This window comes from Chenopodium album, chromosome 17 (assembly GCF_948465745.1).
Source record: "Chenopodium album chromosome 17, dcCheAlbu1.1, whole genome shotgun sequence".
NCBI lineage: Eukaryota > Viridiplantae > Streptophyta > Magnoliopsida > Caryophyllales > Amaranthaceae > Chenopodium > Chenopodium album.
Window position 1 is genome coordinate 50,102,189 of NC_137850.1, and position 15,981 is coordinate 50,118,169.

The 15,981-nt window shown below is 36.8% G+C and overlaps 3 protein-coding genes across 3 annotated transcripts; 1 reads left to right on the top strand and 2 right to left on the bottom strand.

The window, feature by feature from the left end:
• Positions 1 to 38: 38 nt before the first annotated feature.
• On the top strand, positions 39 to 3,532 carry LOC145588434 (uncharacterized). Its single transcript, XM_081645081.1, has 3 exons — positions 39 to 399; positions 714 to 835; positions 3,173 to 3,532. Exons 1-3 carry the CDS (start codon positions 117 to 119, stop codon positions 3,338 to 3,340), a joined length of 573 nt encoding a protein of 190 aa, XP_081501207.1. The 5' UTR covers positions 39 to 116; the 3' UTR covers positions 3,341 to 3,532.
• A 2,108-nt stretch (positions 3,533 to 5,640) lies between these two features.
• Positions 5,641 to 9,630, bottom strand: LOC145588435 (beta carbonic anhydrase 5, chloroplastic-like). The gene is made up of 9 exons (XM_081645082.1): positions 9,423 to 9,630; positions 9,253 to 9,323; positions 8,093 to 8,254; positions 7,936 to 7,984; positions 7,664 to 7,777; positions 7,504 to 7,557; positions 6,574 to 6,662; positions 6,328 to 6,433; positions 5,641 to 6,229 (listed from the first exon to the last, which is right to left on the bottom strand). Exons 1-9 carry the CDS (start codon positions 9,480 to 9,482, stop codon positions 6,032 to 6,034), a joined length of 903 nt encoding a protein of 300 aa, XP_081501208.1. The 5' UTR covers positions 9,483 to 9,630; the 3' UTR covers positions 5,641 to 6,031.
• Positions 9,631 to 11,655: 2,025 nt separating this feature from the next.
• LOC145588436 (protein SCARECROW-like) lies at positions 11,656 to 15,744 on the bottom strand. Its single transcript, XM_081645084.1, has 2 exons — positions 13,547 to 15,744; positions 11,656 to 12,406 (listed from the first exon to the last, which is right to left on the bottom strand). The coding sequence occupies exons 1-2, from the start codon at positions 15,619 to 15,621 to the stop codon at positions 11,941 to 11,943; spliced, it is 2,541 nt and encodes an 846-aa protein (XP_081501210.1). The 5' UTR covers positions 15,622 to 15,744; the 3' UTR covers positions 11,656 to 11,940.
• Between the last annotated feature and the right edge of the window lie 237 nt (positions 15,745 to 15,981).

Below are 15,981 nucleotides of genomic sequence, written 5' to 3' on the forward strand. Positions count from 1 at the left end.
AAGTTGATTATATTGACTCTCTCAATCACTCGTGAACTAGACAAAGCAGGGTTTAACAGAAAACCCCCCCAACTTTACAAGATCGAAAAAACAAGGTAGAAGAAGAAGCAACAAAAATGGGGTTTGGAACCCTAAGATCTCTCATTCGTCCTCTTTCAAGAGCACTTTCTTCTCATTCTTCAACTTCAATTACTCAATCATTATCTTCTCAATTTCTCCCCAAACTTCTCTCTCCAAAAATCCAACCAGTTTTCGGGCACTCCATTTTTCGCTCAATTCATCTGGATTCTCTCCCTTCTCTCGCATCCAAACCTTTCGACCATTTAACCAATCCACGCTTTCCCAAGCGCCGCCCAAGTCTTAGTTCCCGCCGCAAGCGCTCTAGCCTCCGCCCCCCAGGTGGGTTTCCTTTATTTTCTCTTGATTTTTGGAAAAAGGTGTTGAATTTGATTCGGGTTTTTTGATATTTGAGATGGGTTTTGGTTCAATTTGGATTTAGTTTCTTGTTGAGTGTTGTATTGTAAGGTAATTGGATTGAAATGAGGTGATATTTTAGATGGGGTTGTTTGATTAGTAGAGTTGTTTGATGAATGATGCATTGTTAGTTAAGTAATTTGATTATGTGAATGTTGAGTCTTTTTTGCTAATTTGGTATTGCTTTTGTTAATTTGTGCTGAGATTTTGGAATGGGGATTGATTGAAATGTAATGTAGGACCATATGTTTGGGTTAAGCATGTACCTGGGGAGGCTATTCCACCAAGTCAACCCAATGAAGGGAGTGTCAAGTTGAGGAATGAGAAGAAACGCCGAAGGCAACGTCGTGAGTTTATCAAGGTATGGTGATTTAGTGGTCTTGTGCTTGTTTGCATTTACTTTATACTGTTAGAAGGTTGTAAAGATGAGAAATTGAATTTCATCGATTGAGAAGTACTGATATTGTGTGAGTGAGGCTGAAGGATCCTCTTTATAGAAAATTTTGAGTGCAAATGTATGCCATTCACACGGGACTATCACTTGACATCCTTGTAAATGTCCCGCTCACAAGAATCATAGTGGAGCTTGGTAGGCCAAGTGGAACTTGCTGTGGAAAATTTTCTTTTGCTCTTGGATTATGAACCCAATTCTTGAGAAGTTGTTATACCAACAAATTCTGACTAGATAGAGAGCCTCTTTACATAGCTGGAAACTTGGACTCCAGTGACCAGTTCATTGTGAATTGGATTAGATGTTGGACTTAATCGCTGAGTTATCTGATTTAATACATAGGTCATGAAGTTTCAGTGGAACACGGTCATTTGGTGTGTTAGATGGATTTACCAGTGCTGATGAGTGAGTGAACTAAAATGATAATTTTAGATTTTGCTGGTTATGATTTTTGACAATGCTTGCTGTGTATGTACTTGGTACTTCCAACCTCCAGGGATGACTGCATTATAATAGTTTCTAGTTATCGTCACCACGAGGAGTTCGGAAACCTTTTTAAAGTCTCTCTCTGCCATCATGTGGTATATTCTCGGAGCAGTTTTGAGAGTTAAGTTTATACTGTGTGTTTTTTGGTGTTCATGTAATGGTTTTCCTGCGATATTGGTAGTGAGTTAGGTACAGTGTAGTCGCTAAATTAAATGAGATACTTTGATAAGGTATGCTTTAACTGGATAGTAGTTTGAGATAGTGTTTTGGGACCGAGGTGGATGTGAGCATATCACCTGATATTCATAATGCTTGATTAGATTATTGCTTTGATTTTTGATCAAGGACCATCCCTTGTGGAAAAGATGGAATCAGTGTATTTACTGTGTAAGCAATTGATGGGTGGACCTATGGGTGATTAGGAATTTAATCGCTTGCTTAGCTGAGATGCAATTGTTTGTTATATCTCTCTCTTTTTTGGAAAGGCAGTTGCAAGTGGGTGATAAGATGAAGTAAGATGGATTATGCCTGCAATAAGGAGTCTATTTGTTTTTATCTTTTGATCTTAACTTTCTGGCTCCATTTAAGTGCTGACAAGTTTTAGTAAGCTCACTTAAAAGTTTCTCTATGTAGGATGCCTCTTTGTGGAATCTTGCCCACTAGTAAATTTCAAAGAGTGGTTCATAAATACAACTTTAGATTGCTCGGGGGATATGCAAACACGGAGTAATAATGGTTATATGCTTGTGAATGTGGGTTGTTATATGGACTTCAATTCACAACTTGACCTTAAGTTTAATAATATTACCGTTTAATAGGATATGATTTTGTGAATCTTAAGAGAAAAGACTGTATTTTTGGTGAAATTGATGAGGGTGGGGAAGGGAATGAGAGCGGATCCTTTTGGTGTTCTCTGTTGGTCATGTATGTTAGATTAAGTAGATCAGATGAAACGTACGAATAAGTAATCAAGTACCCTTGACAAATGGTAAAGGTTGTTCAAATGAGGACCTTTGTAAATACTACAATGGTGAGGTCCTTAAAAGCTCACAGGCATTAAAATTGTTGGAAATCAGCCTTTGGTCGGCAAGATCACATATGAGCTCCCCAAAAGGAAAAGAGAATATCTGATGGAAGTCTCCTATTTCCCAAGTGGTCACATAGGCTATCTTGACTTGTAAGCCATTAATGTAAGATCCTTTTTGAAGTAGAAGGAAAATCTTGTCTAAAGCTGATGCAAAACCCTATGAGCATTGAGATTACAAAGAAACTGCATCCACTAGAATGCTTTAGTATTTGTTCTACACCAGTGGAAAATATTTGGAATGCTTTGGGTTTTTTCATCAGCTCTTAAGAGACGAGTAGCATAACATGATTAAACATGTAAGGACAGAAACGGTGAATTGGCTGTGCTCTGCATGTTATGGCATACATGTCTTTCACGACTTTCCCCTCACTTTTGCCCATCATGTTTTCTTTAGGGCCTGGATGTTATTTTCGCATGATTGAGGGCTAAGGCATATTTTTACTTTGGTTTACTGCTATTTATAATTTTGATTTTTGTATTTTAGCAATCTTTTCTGCTAGCCATAGGTTCTTGTGGAATTTCATTGCTCAGTGTTAAACATCATTCAGCAAAATTCTATTTCTTAGCTTGTATTTGTGCTATAGGGGATCTCCACCATCAGGTTGCTGGTTGTTGTTTTCTGTTATACTTCGTATAATATTTAGAGCCAATAGTTGTGGCTTCACATTTTGCAGTCTGAAAGAAAGAAGAGAAAGGCTGAAGTGCAGGAGGCTAATCGCAAGAAAAGGGAAAAAAGGATCGAACGTAAGATGGAAGCAGTTGCTAGAGATAGAGATTGGGCTCAGAGACTTGCAGAGCTGCAACGACTTGAAGCGGAGAAAAATAAAACAGCAGCAGCCTAAAAATCTGCCTAAGACCTATTCTCTCTTACATTTGCTCATGAACTGCTTTTAAATGTTGTTAGGGCTGAGAGCCATAAATTGAACATTTGGTGCATGTAATGTTGTTACTCACCTATGTGCAACCGACATGGCCTAAACCTCCGACCTCCGTTCCATTTGGTGCATGTAGTATTGTTACTCACCTATGTGCAACCGTTGTGGGCTAACCCTCAGTCACATCTTGTTGCATCACCAATTGAATTGACAGGTTTGCTTTTCAGTAGTAAAACAGAATTGCTAGATTTTGTTACTTCAGTTTGTTTACTACGTGTAATACTTGTCTTTGAAATAATCCCTGACGAAGAAATGAATTCTATGGACAACTTGGTGCATTTTATTTGGGAAAAAAGAAATTATTTGTTATTCACCAATTTTTTTGGTACGTTGTATGTTAGAATACAATATATCAACTTATACATTCTCTTAGGGCATGTTCTCATTGACTGAAGTCAGCTGAACTGAACTGAACTGAACTTATTAACAGTGATTTTTAACTACAGATTAGTAATATTTGATTATTTATTATTATACATGTGTATATACAAATATACATATTAAAATATTTAAGAAAAATATACTATATAATTAAAATATTTATGGAAAATATATTAAAAACATGAAACCCCAAAACATTTTAAAAACATACACTATTTAATTAAAAAATAAAATATTATTATGACAAAAGAACACAAAACACTTTGTAAAAAATTATCACAATTAAAAAAAAAAAAAAAGATGGAACGAAATTAAACAAGCCTACCCTCCCAACTGTATACCACTCTTTATTATTCTAATTAATACAATGTTATTATTAATTATTATTATTATTGTCGTTGTTGTAATAAGAGCTTAAAAGAATGAAATTTGGCTTTATATCATTAGCAATATCATTAGACATAAACTGAACTCAACTGAACTGATTAGAGCTGAACTGAAAATAAACGTATGAGAACAAGCCCTTAGTCTTACCCAGCTAGGCCTAGGCAAGGTAGAGATGATTTGGGCACCAAGTAGGCCACCTAGAAACCGGGAATAACCTCAAATCATAATCTTCTCAAAGCCAAAATTTTAAAGGTTATGTACACAAAATCAGACCAATTTGGAAGATTCTTGGACTCGTGTCCAAAACTTGAGAAGTCATAGGGGATTCTTCCTTCGGTAAAATAATGTTGCTTACTGCCAGTATAGATAACTAGTCAATCATATAAAGTCGTGTAGTGGCTCTAAGTTAATGAAGGAATAAGTTGTAAGTCTTTAAATTGACAATTATAGGCAAAGTGGACAGTTTCAACCATCCAATAGGATTTCAAAGGTGTCGTGGGGTTTATAAGAAACACCACAACCTCTCTCTTTTTAGGACCCGAAAAAGTCCAAAATTTTCAAAAGTGAAGGCTATAATCCATGCTTTTGGACCAATTTCGAATGTTTTGGGATCCAGTCTTGAAAACTTTCAACACGGTAGTGGATGCATGTAGGCATGATATAATGTTGTTTGGAACCATACATAACCACTAGTCGGTCATATAAAGGCTCATGATAGCCTTGAATTAATTAAGGAGGTTGTGTATGTAAACAATTAAATCGATGGTTAACAGGTAAAGTCAAGGGTTCTAACCACCCAACTAACTTCCCGAGGTGTCGTGGTATCCTTGGAAAGCATCCTGATTTCTTTTCTTTCCAGCTCCAAAAAGTCGAAATATATCCAAAACTGAAGGATATAATACATGAAATTAGACCAATTTTGAAGGTTTTGAGACTTGATGTTAAAAATCTTGAGATTGTAAGGGATGCATCTCGGGGTGAAATAATATTGTTTGAAACCAGACCATTAGTCAGTCATTTTAAGTTCTGTAGTAGCCTTGAGTCCGCAACATGAAAAATACAAAAACAAAGATAGGTTTCTTACAACAGTAGACTTCAGAGTGTTGAACTACCAATCTAAGGGTATAACCGTATAATAGCAATAGGAATAGCCTACACAAACATCAGTCATAACTCATAAGCTCATAACTGTGCTGTGCAAGCGCATCTCCAAGACTCCAATGGAGAGTTTCATCTATATTTGGTGCATCAAACCCGTACATAGAGTTGTTCTTACCAATATACCCCTTCTCTCCATATGGAGCAACTGCAATCTGATATTTTATCATGTATACAACACAATGAAATGAATGGAGCCAAAGATAATGTCAAAATGGTAGCTGCTTAAAACGAAAATTTGTCATAAATTTCTCAAAATACTTATTACATGAAACTCCATCTGAACAACTTGAATACTTAATAGAACTGGCATCTTATGCCCTAACAATCACACTTTTGTCTATAAATAAGTTACAATATATCTTACAAATCACAAACTCAACTGGAAAGAATGCTATATGGGAGAAGAATTCTTAATAGTACCAAATTACTATCTATTGAAGAGGGAGATTATAATGGTAGCACAATATCTCCACTATAAACACCCCCTTAATGTAGGAGTACATGATCTCTCCAGTATCGAGAGAGGATCTATGTACATAATAGGAGTCCTTTCTCCCATTAAGAATATTAAAATCACAAAGCTTATAAAGAAAAACCTTAGTTATACAGCAATACAATTGATTAGTACAAAAAGAAATGAATGGAATTGCAGTGGAAATGAAGCTCAAATCAGCTCCAAAACTCCCGGAATATTACTGAGCATGTATGGCCATCCTCAACATTGTGATTGTAATCAAGTGTCCACTTTTCGAATGTGCCATCCACAAAATTATAGTAACCCCCATGAAGAGATAGTGTACCTTTCGCAACTCTTTCTTTGATCCAAGGGTATGTAAGCAAGTTCATTAGTGAATGGTTGATAGATTCCTGTCAAAGAACAAATCAGGAAAGTAAGCAAAGAAATTCAGGTTGAAAATTATAAACTTTTATTCTTATCATAATCAAAGGTTGTCAATGTGGTGCACCTTCTCACAGTGTCGACACTGTTGGTCGAGGTGTAGGTTGGAAGCCACGGATTTGGTGCTAACCCTTGCATTCTTGCCAAAAATAACCCAACTTTTAATGAAGCTCCTAGTAAGCAATAAAGAATAGAATCAAACAATTAGTACATTTCTAAATACCACAGAGTATTGGGTTAAAAGACATGTTTTTTTCATTTTAATTTGATTTTTAGGTTTGCATGGAAAACAATATTTAGATAGACCTGGAACCTTGAATCTTCTTCTTCTACATCCTCCATACTCATGAGGGCACGGATCCCCCCACAGCGGCTATGGCCAACTACTAGAATATTTTCAACCTGCCAAAAATGAGAAAACGATTAACAGATTTCCACGCCGAAGACCCTTGGGACAGAATTGACAGATGTAAAGGAGATTTCATCTAGTTATCCAACAACGGAACTGTTTCAACTCTTTCAAGGACTTGTGGAAATTAGATTTTGGTTTTGTTTCGGAACTGTTCAGAGGACTTACATATTTTCACACAACCTGCTCCCAGTCAAGATTTTCACATCTTTCATACTTCTCTCTTTTTTTGGAAAGGGTTGGGGGGGAGGGGGGCAGAGAAGCTACTTTTAATTGCTTCTACATACTACGTATTAAGGAAGCTAGACTTACTGATACATATCTGATTACAAGACCACCTGAACTGCAGTCGAAGCAATGTAACCTGATTTCAACCCAAACAAACTTTATTGATCCAAATTGACACCAAAAGTAATATGAGACATTGAATTGTTAAGCTAATAAGCAATAGACTTAAATTTGACCCAATTAAAAAATCCTTAATGCCCTTAATTAATTACATTATAACCCAAAGATGCCCACATCAACTTTAATGAAGCCCAACAAAAACAACCTATTTGCAAGGTCTAATCTAGGAAGCATAAGGATCTTTTATGTCCAAAGTGCTAACATGCTTCTCCTTCCCCTTTTAACAACCCAAATCCCTCCATTTGCTGGAGAGAAATGGAAGGAAAATGGAAGGGTGTTATTGTTATCCAAACATAAGAGAAAGCATATGCAGGGATACTGTTCAGTGTTCACTACTTCACAATGTGATCAAGATTTGTCTTCCAGTGCTCATATTAATATAAGTTTGTCACAGGTTCAGGATAAAAAGAACTCAGAGCAATTTACCTCAAGAGCATTAACAGAAAATTCAAGCGCGGCTTTTGTCTCTGAGGGCCCAGTCTGCATGAACAGCAAAGTCAAAATCAGATTCAATATGGAACTCACATATTTTTTACAATATATACCCTTCTAAACTTTCTAATAATGAATAGAAGAAACATAATACCTCAAAAGGGGGCACCAGATTCGCCACATTTCTCACAGTGAAAGCTTCTCCAGGTTGAAATCCAAGGATGTTAGAAGGACAAACTCTAGAATCTGCACAAGCAATCACTGTAAACTGTTCCCAATACTGTCAGTTAGCAGTCCCATGTTCAGTCCAATCTAGGTGGAAAATAAATTACTGTCGAAGTAATTTTCACATAATGTATATAGGGAAATTTAGTTGATCAAACATGATCCTTTAAGAAGAATCCATTAATTGAAAGCAGTACATACCTTGGGCGATTGAGTCTCAGCAAGGTTCTGATAGTGTTCTATGTTTCCCCTACATAGTCAAATTAAGAAGAAATCATAAATTGAAGTATGAAGAAAAACCAGCTACTGGCACTTTCTTTAGATAAAGAAAAAGCAGTTAGACCACAATTACACTTACAAGTATTTTTCCTTCTTGAAGGTCAAAAACCGTTGCTTCATGGTACAAAATGGATCACGACCATTCAAAGTTTCTTCTGACATGTTTTCTTTGATATTCCCAGCCTCTTTAGTCAGTTCCAGAGATATCCTTGAAGCTTTTAGTCTCAAAACAGGATTAATCCTGCAAAGTGAGCATAACACAAGTTCCAACATGAAAATTGTGATTCAATTAAGCTAAAGATGCTCAATTTACATCAGTAGTACTTATACTTCTAGAACCATATGACCTATAAAACCAATAGGTTCCATACAAGACATTTTACTGACAGAAAACAATTTTGAATATAAAAATGTACTTGGACAGCAATTTTGTATATAACTAACTGATATTGCGCTGATATAATCAAAATCTGGGTATCAACAACCAAGTCACAAAACTTACAATAGCCAAGGACAAGGTATAGCAATTTGGGGGAGGAGCTTCCATCCATATCAAAGTTTTCGCAACGGAAAGAAAAAGACTTGGCAATGGTATGAGCTAGCTTATTGCAAGATCTACTAACAAAACTAAAACAGCAAACTCAAAAGCTCTAGTTACTTCAAAAATGACATTAACTAATATTTGGGGCAGCAGTCCCTCTCAATTCTTGATTTGATACAAGGGATTTCTATTCTTAGTTTTACCAAACAACTAAAAATGGTAATAATTAATAGTACCCTTTCCCCTTTTTATATGTTTCCAGACATGGACTAAGAGTTAGCAGTTGATATACAACCCATTGTCATAAACTCCAAAAACCACTATTTTTTTTTTCTTCATTAGCAATAAAGTTCAGTTCTTAAGAAGAAAAATCTTGTCTTTGGCAGTTTCTATCAAAAACCCAGGTGTAATTTTACAACCTCTCACATTCTTCTACTCGTAAACTAAATTAATTTTACACCCGAGTGTATAATAGACATTGCACCTCAACATGTGAGCATCAAAATCAATCCAACAGGTCACATCAAAGCAAATTAAAACCCAACTTCTTAACCCAATTCAATAGCTCAGTGTATCATCACACCCCATAATAACGTGAATCAAAAAGAAAATTCCAAAGCACAATCGACCTATAATGTAACAGTAATATAGCAAATGATGCACCAAATACAAAAAACAAACAATGAGAAAGTGATTACTTGGAAGAATTAGTCGATAATCTCAAAAGGGTGAGCTCATTTTCTCCCAATTTCAAAGTAGAACCAAAGATCTGCATCAAAAAAACCCAAAAAATAAGCACAATCAGAAAAATCAACAATCAACCCAGAACAAAAAAACAGGGGAACAATACAAAAAAGGGAAAAATTACAGTGGAATTGTTGGAAAAATCGAGGGATGAAGAAAGAGAAAGAGATCGAAGAGAAGCCATAAAGAAGAAGAAAAAGAGAGAGAAGGAAAAGTAGGAGGAAAATTAGTGGTAGTGGTAGCAGACATTTGGGAGAAGAGAATTTGAAACTTTAATAAGAAGTGGTGTGAGAGTGCTCATTCGTTGTTCTTCTTTCATAAAATTAAAATTAAAAAATAAAGGAAGAGAGAGAAATTACAGAAGAAGAAGACAGTTGTGATTTTGGTAGGTTATCAGATCTAATTTCATATTCTATTTGCTAATCGAGTTTTCTCCAAGAAAGACGGAGATAACTATGTCAGTCTGCTCTTTCTTTTTGGGTAGTTGGCACTTACCGCAAATAGAGAAGCTCCTGAAGACTTACGGTGTATGATTTGGTAACGGCTCGGCTCGGCTTGGTTTGGCTCATTCATTCTATGGATGAATCGAATTTAATCTTTTTATCGAGTTTAATCAGGGAATATTATAGCTAAAAAAAAAGGAGTAAATATTAAGAATCGAAAATAGTTGAATTACTACACACTTTGTTTTCATAAACTTTTTATGTGTGTTCTAACTAACTACGAGTACTTAGAAAACTTTTTTCACATTTGTCCATCTACGAGTATTTTTTTCCTCTACTTTTTCATTTCTTAAAAGTCTCAAATGTTATGAAAAGTAAATTGTGACGGATAGAGTTGTACATGATGTGATATTTCATGTTGTGCCTTTGATCACTTCGATAACTCATTTATTTATCTTACGAGTATTTGTTTGCTTCAATGTCACGTTTGTCCAAATATCATTCGCTAGCTTAAATCTATATATGAACTCTACTCCACCGGCCATTGCTAGAAGGCAGAAATGCACAATAGATCAAGGCTATTCTGACTTGGGTATCTTTTTTAGTTTGGACCGGGATAAAATATGAGTTATAAAACAATGAAAAATAGTTCAATAAGTCTAGGCCCAATTCAACAGGCCCAATCCTCATCAAGTTGGGCTGTCCTATTTTCGGATATCATAGGGTCCAAAAAAACCAAAATTGAGTACTCTGTAGTCTGTAGTTTGACAAAACGAAAATAACGCTTGGTTAAGCTATGAACACAGAACACTAGTAAAGTTATTAGCACTATGATTATGTTACTCATTTTTACTTCCACCATCTTTTATAGCTAAACAAGAAAAACTACTCCATTAGACTTGGATTTTCTAAAAGCTTAGAGGAAACATGAAAGATATTGGAGGTGAGTTTACTCAATGCCGGTTCCAAGCCAGAATATAGGAGGGTTGCCGTAAGTTTGTGACAACCAACGTCAAAAAATTATGAATCATATGTAAACAAGAATTGAACTGATCTAATGGGAGTCTAATGCTAACTAATTGCTGATTTGGAGGGATCTGTTTCAAACCTGGTGTATCAGTGGTCCTTTAATCAGCTAATATAGACTCTTAATTACCTTGCCAACTTCATTTACATGAGTTAAGAACTCCAATATGTTATACTCAAGAGCATGATGTATATTATACTCTAGAAAAAACATAAATTAGCCTTGGCCATAGTTTAAAATAAAAAATAATGTTAATTTGCGACCAAAAATATTGCTTGGAATAACTTATGTTCCATAAACTTGTTAAAAGTAGTTTAAGCAAATTGGGCAAGTATTAAAATTTACTTTTACGTATAAAGAAATTTTAGTCATATACTAGTATGTTTTATAAAACAAATATATTAGACAATGGTCATGTGAATTTTATAAAGATTTGCCAAATTCATAAAACGCTTTGAAGATGATAAATAGATTAAAAGAAATGATCAAAGTTTAAAAATGGAATCTCTAGAAATGTAACACTAGAGAAACATTTTATAGACTAAGCCGTCAATACACGTTCCTCAAGAACAACCCAAATTTTCAGCTAATCTATGTCCCTACGCCTGAATTACTGGGGTTAAACTTCTTTTAATCTAAATTAATTACTCTAAATTAATCAGAATTTATATATTCACAATATCACCAAGTTGACTTGATAGTCACAGTTTTTGAAGCTAAGGATGTGGAGTTGGCTTGATGGTAGCACTCCCATCTCGTAACTTCGATGTTACGGGATCGATCCTTGCCCCCAGCATATGCTGGAATTTCCCCACCCCCCGTTGTACACGCCCTTGTGGCTCATATGAATCAAAAAAAAAAAAAAAACAGTTTTTGAAGCTAGGAAATTGGACATTAAAAATGGAAGGACTATGTATCAAGCAAAAGTTTAACGTCAAAAAGCATCATACATTCGATGTAAGTAAACATATAATATGCTCTTTAAAGTCCATTTTACCAAACAAAACTAGCTGACGACATGACTCGGTGAAAAAAAAAGCTATTACTATGATCTCGACATCTTCGAGTCCTAACCCCAAACCTGTATGTTACAAGAAAGATCCCTACAATGGTCTAACCCCATCGTACCACATGTGTAGCCGTGGTTTCATGATTTGGTAGTATAAAAGGACTTACTGGCTCCGTGTACAGACGGTGCTCATTGTATGAGCATGAGAAGGCCTCCATGCCGAAGCAGTAAGTAAACAAAGGTCCTTCCACCCGAGCTTAAGGGTACCACTGTCTTCCACCAAAGTGTATCCATCAGAAGGGAACATGCCGAGAAGCAAGGTAGCCTGAGCAGCAGCATTGCCTGCTAAGGAGATCCCTCTGAATCCGGACTGCTGCATTTTTTCCCTCCAACTCGCAAACTTTGGCTCTCCACTCCTAGATGGCCCACCCACAGCTAGAACATTACGGATCTCCCTAGAGAGAAGTTGCTGCTCCACCACATGCCTCTCCTCGCTGTCTTCCCCATAACTAGCCCCTAAGGAATCGAAGAGGGCTGAGTAGTAGTGGATTGCCTCGACAAATCTCCCTAGGAAGGAACCTGTTCGGCTTAGGTCTTGCTCTACCACTGTCACAACCTTTGGTGCCAATCTGCAAGCATATTCATTCATTCATTCATTTAGTATATCATGTACCACTGCCTTAGTCCTTGCATATAAATTAAGTAGGTTTCAATAAGCAACTTCACTCATTTGTTATTATTGTTTCGAAATTTACATGATTAACATAAGTAGACTTCTTTTATACTTCATATTACGGAGTTTATACTTGTAACCTATAAAATATCATAATCAGATGAGATCAGCTCAAAGTCATTGTAGTCAATGACACAAACAAAACATCTTACCATAACCATGATCTTTCTAATTCATGAGTTATCGTACGCTTTCATCATTACATGCCCTTTTTCAATGAATAATTTAGATAGGGTAGAAAAAAAAAATCTTCATTTTTAAACAAAAAGTAACCAATCATGCTAATTAGATGGCAAATAACAATCATTGGCCAACAAAGTCCAATGCATGCCCCAAGCAACAATAATGTAGAAAATCACACATAAACAAACAATGATGAAAATTCAAAGCATGTCAAAACTTTTCAAGTTTGCTTTGGACTCATCAATCTCCCATAACCTCAAACTAGTAAGCAAATCAAATTCATAACCTTCTACTAAAGTACTAATGCATAAACTACATACTATAATTACTCGTTAACACACTTAATTTTCCTTCGAAACCTAGTCGAGCACTTAGCATAAGCAGAAGCACACAACCTAATTCATCCTTTCGGATGATAAAAGAAAACGGTAAATTTGCTTGAACAATAATTTCCTACAAGTAATCTAGCAAAATCTATACTTGGTATCAAGTAACAAAAAGTGCAGTACTTTCATGCCCCCCCTTTAACATAAAGGTTTATGTCACATAGAGTAAAAGTAACCAAATTTCCCAAATTTGTAGGACAATGAAAATATTATAATATCAACTAGAGTACTACTAATACACTACTGTATCATTTTAACATAGTTCATACTATAACCAAATTAGTACTTTTTATCTCAAAATTCTTACTTTCTCCTATCCCCATCATCTACTTTTTAGATTCATGTTAATAAAAAGGGGTGATCAACTTTATATTAATCATAATTATAAGTAATTAGCCTAATGAAAACGATGATCACATTCACAAATAATAATATATTATGTAAAAAAAGTGGATGATCAGTTTTACCTTTGCAATAGCCAAAGAGTGTTGGTATCAGACCCAGTAACATCATACAAAGAATGCTGCAACCAATGCACAGCAACAGCTTCCCTCTTACTAACATGCAATCTCTCCAAGTCCAAGTTCCCTACCTTCTCGGCCACCGGTATAAACTCGAAAGGCAACCCCAACTTCTCGGCGAAATCAGATAATCGCTTCCCGGTTGCCTCGAGGGCCTCCATTGACGTACCGAGCCCGGTAAGCCTAACAAATGGAGGCCCGCCGGGCCGGGAAGCAAGAATGTGGAAAAGGCCGGGCCATTGTAGGCCCTGCATGATATCAAGGTCAATAATGTGAACACGCTCTTCTCTTTGGAAGGCTTCTTGGATTGCTTGGTTAGCTGTGAAATGTGAAAATTTGACAAAGGGGCTAATTCCATTGAACACTTGGAAGGCTGAAACTAGTTTTTGGTAATGTGGGATTGTAGGCAAAGCGGTGTGGATGCCAAGGCAAGAGCTCACGAGGCGAGCCGACATCGCCTCGGAGAAGTAAGCGGCCACACGCTGTGCCGAGGTTCCGAATGGGGTGGCCCATTCGGAGATTTCTACAAGCATTTTATTAGCATCCTCAAATTTGTCTGCGGAGACAGCTTCGGCGCATTGGAGGAGGAGCGTGAGGAGGTGTAGCCCCTCCTCGTCTCTTTGTCGTTGCCTGAACTCCTCCCTCTCCCTGGCTTTCACCACCGCGGTGACTTGTTGCGATGGCGGAGGCGTGGGAATTGGTGGGGTCGCAGCACCAGATGGGGACTCTTCAGTCCCCACCTTTGCTGCGGATGATGACCCCACCGCTGGATCAGAATCCCGAGAATTTTCCAAATAATTCTCGGGATTCTGATCCAGGATTCCCTCACCAGCTTGAGTTGTCATTGTCTCAGGCTGGTGAGGGCTTTGGCTCTGGTTCTGGTTTGAGTTTCCACTATTTCCACCAACACAACCTTCATTTATCGGTTGTTGGGGTGGTCTAGGAAGCGTAGGGGGAGCACCTCCCCAGCTAATGTTACCACCACATTCAAGAGCACCACCACCACCAAGAGAAGAGTAATATTCAATATCACTCAAGTTGTAATACGCCTTATTATGCAACCCAGGTTGAGTAGAAACACTACTAGTATTCATATTATTATTACCACTATTACTAACCCTTGAAACCCCAGATTGTTGTTGATGATACTGATTCTGATTCTTCTGATAATGAGAAACAACATGATGATGAGGCGAAGGAGGCAGTTGGTGTTGTTGTTGTTGTTGCGGTGGTGGTTGAAGCGGTGGAGCAATGAGTGGGTCCGCCAAAGAGCGGAGCCTAAACTCAATAACAGCACCAAGGTTAGGGTTACAAGGGTAAATAATCTCTCTAACATTCTGAAGTAACTGTGGAATAGAGATTGAATTCGAACTCTGAATGAAATCTTTAATCACCCCATCAATCCAACCCGGATCCTCCATTGAACCCGAACCCGAACCCGAAAAACTAGTCATACTCATACTCATACTACTTCTGTTGGTAGAAGTAGTATTATCATTACTAGGCCGTTCAGGAGGAAACAATGGTAACCCAGAAAACCCACAAACAAGAGGCTGCTGTTGATCCGTCAACGACCCCGAACCCGACCCCTCAGTCGGGTTAAACACAGCGGGGTCGTTGACGGGCGTAAATTGCTGGTGGTGGTGTTGCTGGTTGTGTAGTTGTTGTCGCGAAATCAAGCGATGATCAGAAATTTCAATGGGGTTAGAAGAAGGGCGTTCCATTTCGGAAGCGGTTCGTTTTCGAACCATCTTAGAAGAATCAGAACCAAGATTAGCTTGATTATTAGTATTACTAATACTATTATTATTTGTAGATGACATGAGTTGAGGAGGATTAGAAAGAAAAGCGTAGTAGTTATTTGAAGATGGAGAAGTTGAATGAAAATGATTAAGATTATTATTACTACTTGTATTATTGTTGATGAAGTTGTTGTTATTTACATTATAAGAAGAAGAGAACAAAAAAGAGGGGTTGAAGAGGATATTAGGGTCAGGAAAGAAGGTAGAAGAAGCAGCCATATAGAAAGATGAATTGAAGAAAAGGAGAGTGAGAGTGGGTGGTTGTATTTGTATTTTGGGAGAAATTAGATTAGATTTAGATGTAATAGAAATGGATGTCTTCTCATTGTCGCCATTTTTCTTAGACTCTTTTTATTTGGCATCCTTAACATGGGAATTCTCTTCACCTTTATCTTGATTCTTGTACCCTTTTACTCCAATTTTACCTTTTTTTTTAAAAAAAAAAAAACATGTTTTTATAATTGGGTTGTTTTGAGAATAATTTTTGTCCTCTTTGAAAATTCACTTCTCTCGCTCTCCCATTTCATTTTCGGATTTTAAGGTCTGTTCTCTTTAAATTATTTTCACTTCATTTTAATT

Coding starts and splice junctions, on each gene's coding strand:
- LOC145588436 (XM_081645084.1), bottom strand. CDS start 15,621: ATGGCTGCTTCTTCTACCTTCTTTCCTGACCCTAATATCCTCTTCAAC. Junction 12,407..13,546: donor ACTCTTTGGCTATTGCAAAG/GTAAAACTGATC, acceptor ATATGCTTGCAG/ATTGGCACCAAAGGTTGTGA.
- LOC145588434 (XM_081645081.1), top strand. CDS start 117: ATGGGGTTTGGAACCCTAAGATCTCTCATTCGTCCTCTTTCAAGAGCA. Junction 400..713: donor CTCTAGCCTCCGCCCCCCAG/GTGGGTTTCCTT, acceptor AATGTAATGTAG/GACCATATGTTTGGGTTAAG. Junction 836..3,172: donor AACGTCGTGAGTTTATCAAG/GTATGGTGATTT, acceptor CACATTTTGCAG/TCTGAAAGAAAGAAGAGAAA.
- LOC145588435 (XM_081645082.1), bottom strand. CDS start 9,482: ATGGCTTCTCTTCGATCTCTTTCTCTTTCTTCATCCCTCGATTTTTCC. Junction 9,324..9,422: donor ATTTTTCCAACAATTCCACT/GTAATTTTTCCC, acceptor TTTTTGATGCAG/ATCTTTGGTTCTACTTTGAA. Junction 8,255..9,252: donor TTATCGACTAATTCTTCCAA/GTAATCACTTTC, acceptor CTCACTTTGCAG/GATTAATCCTGTTTTGAGAC.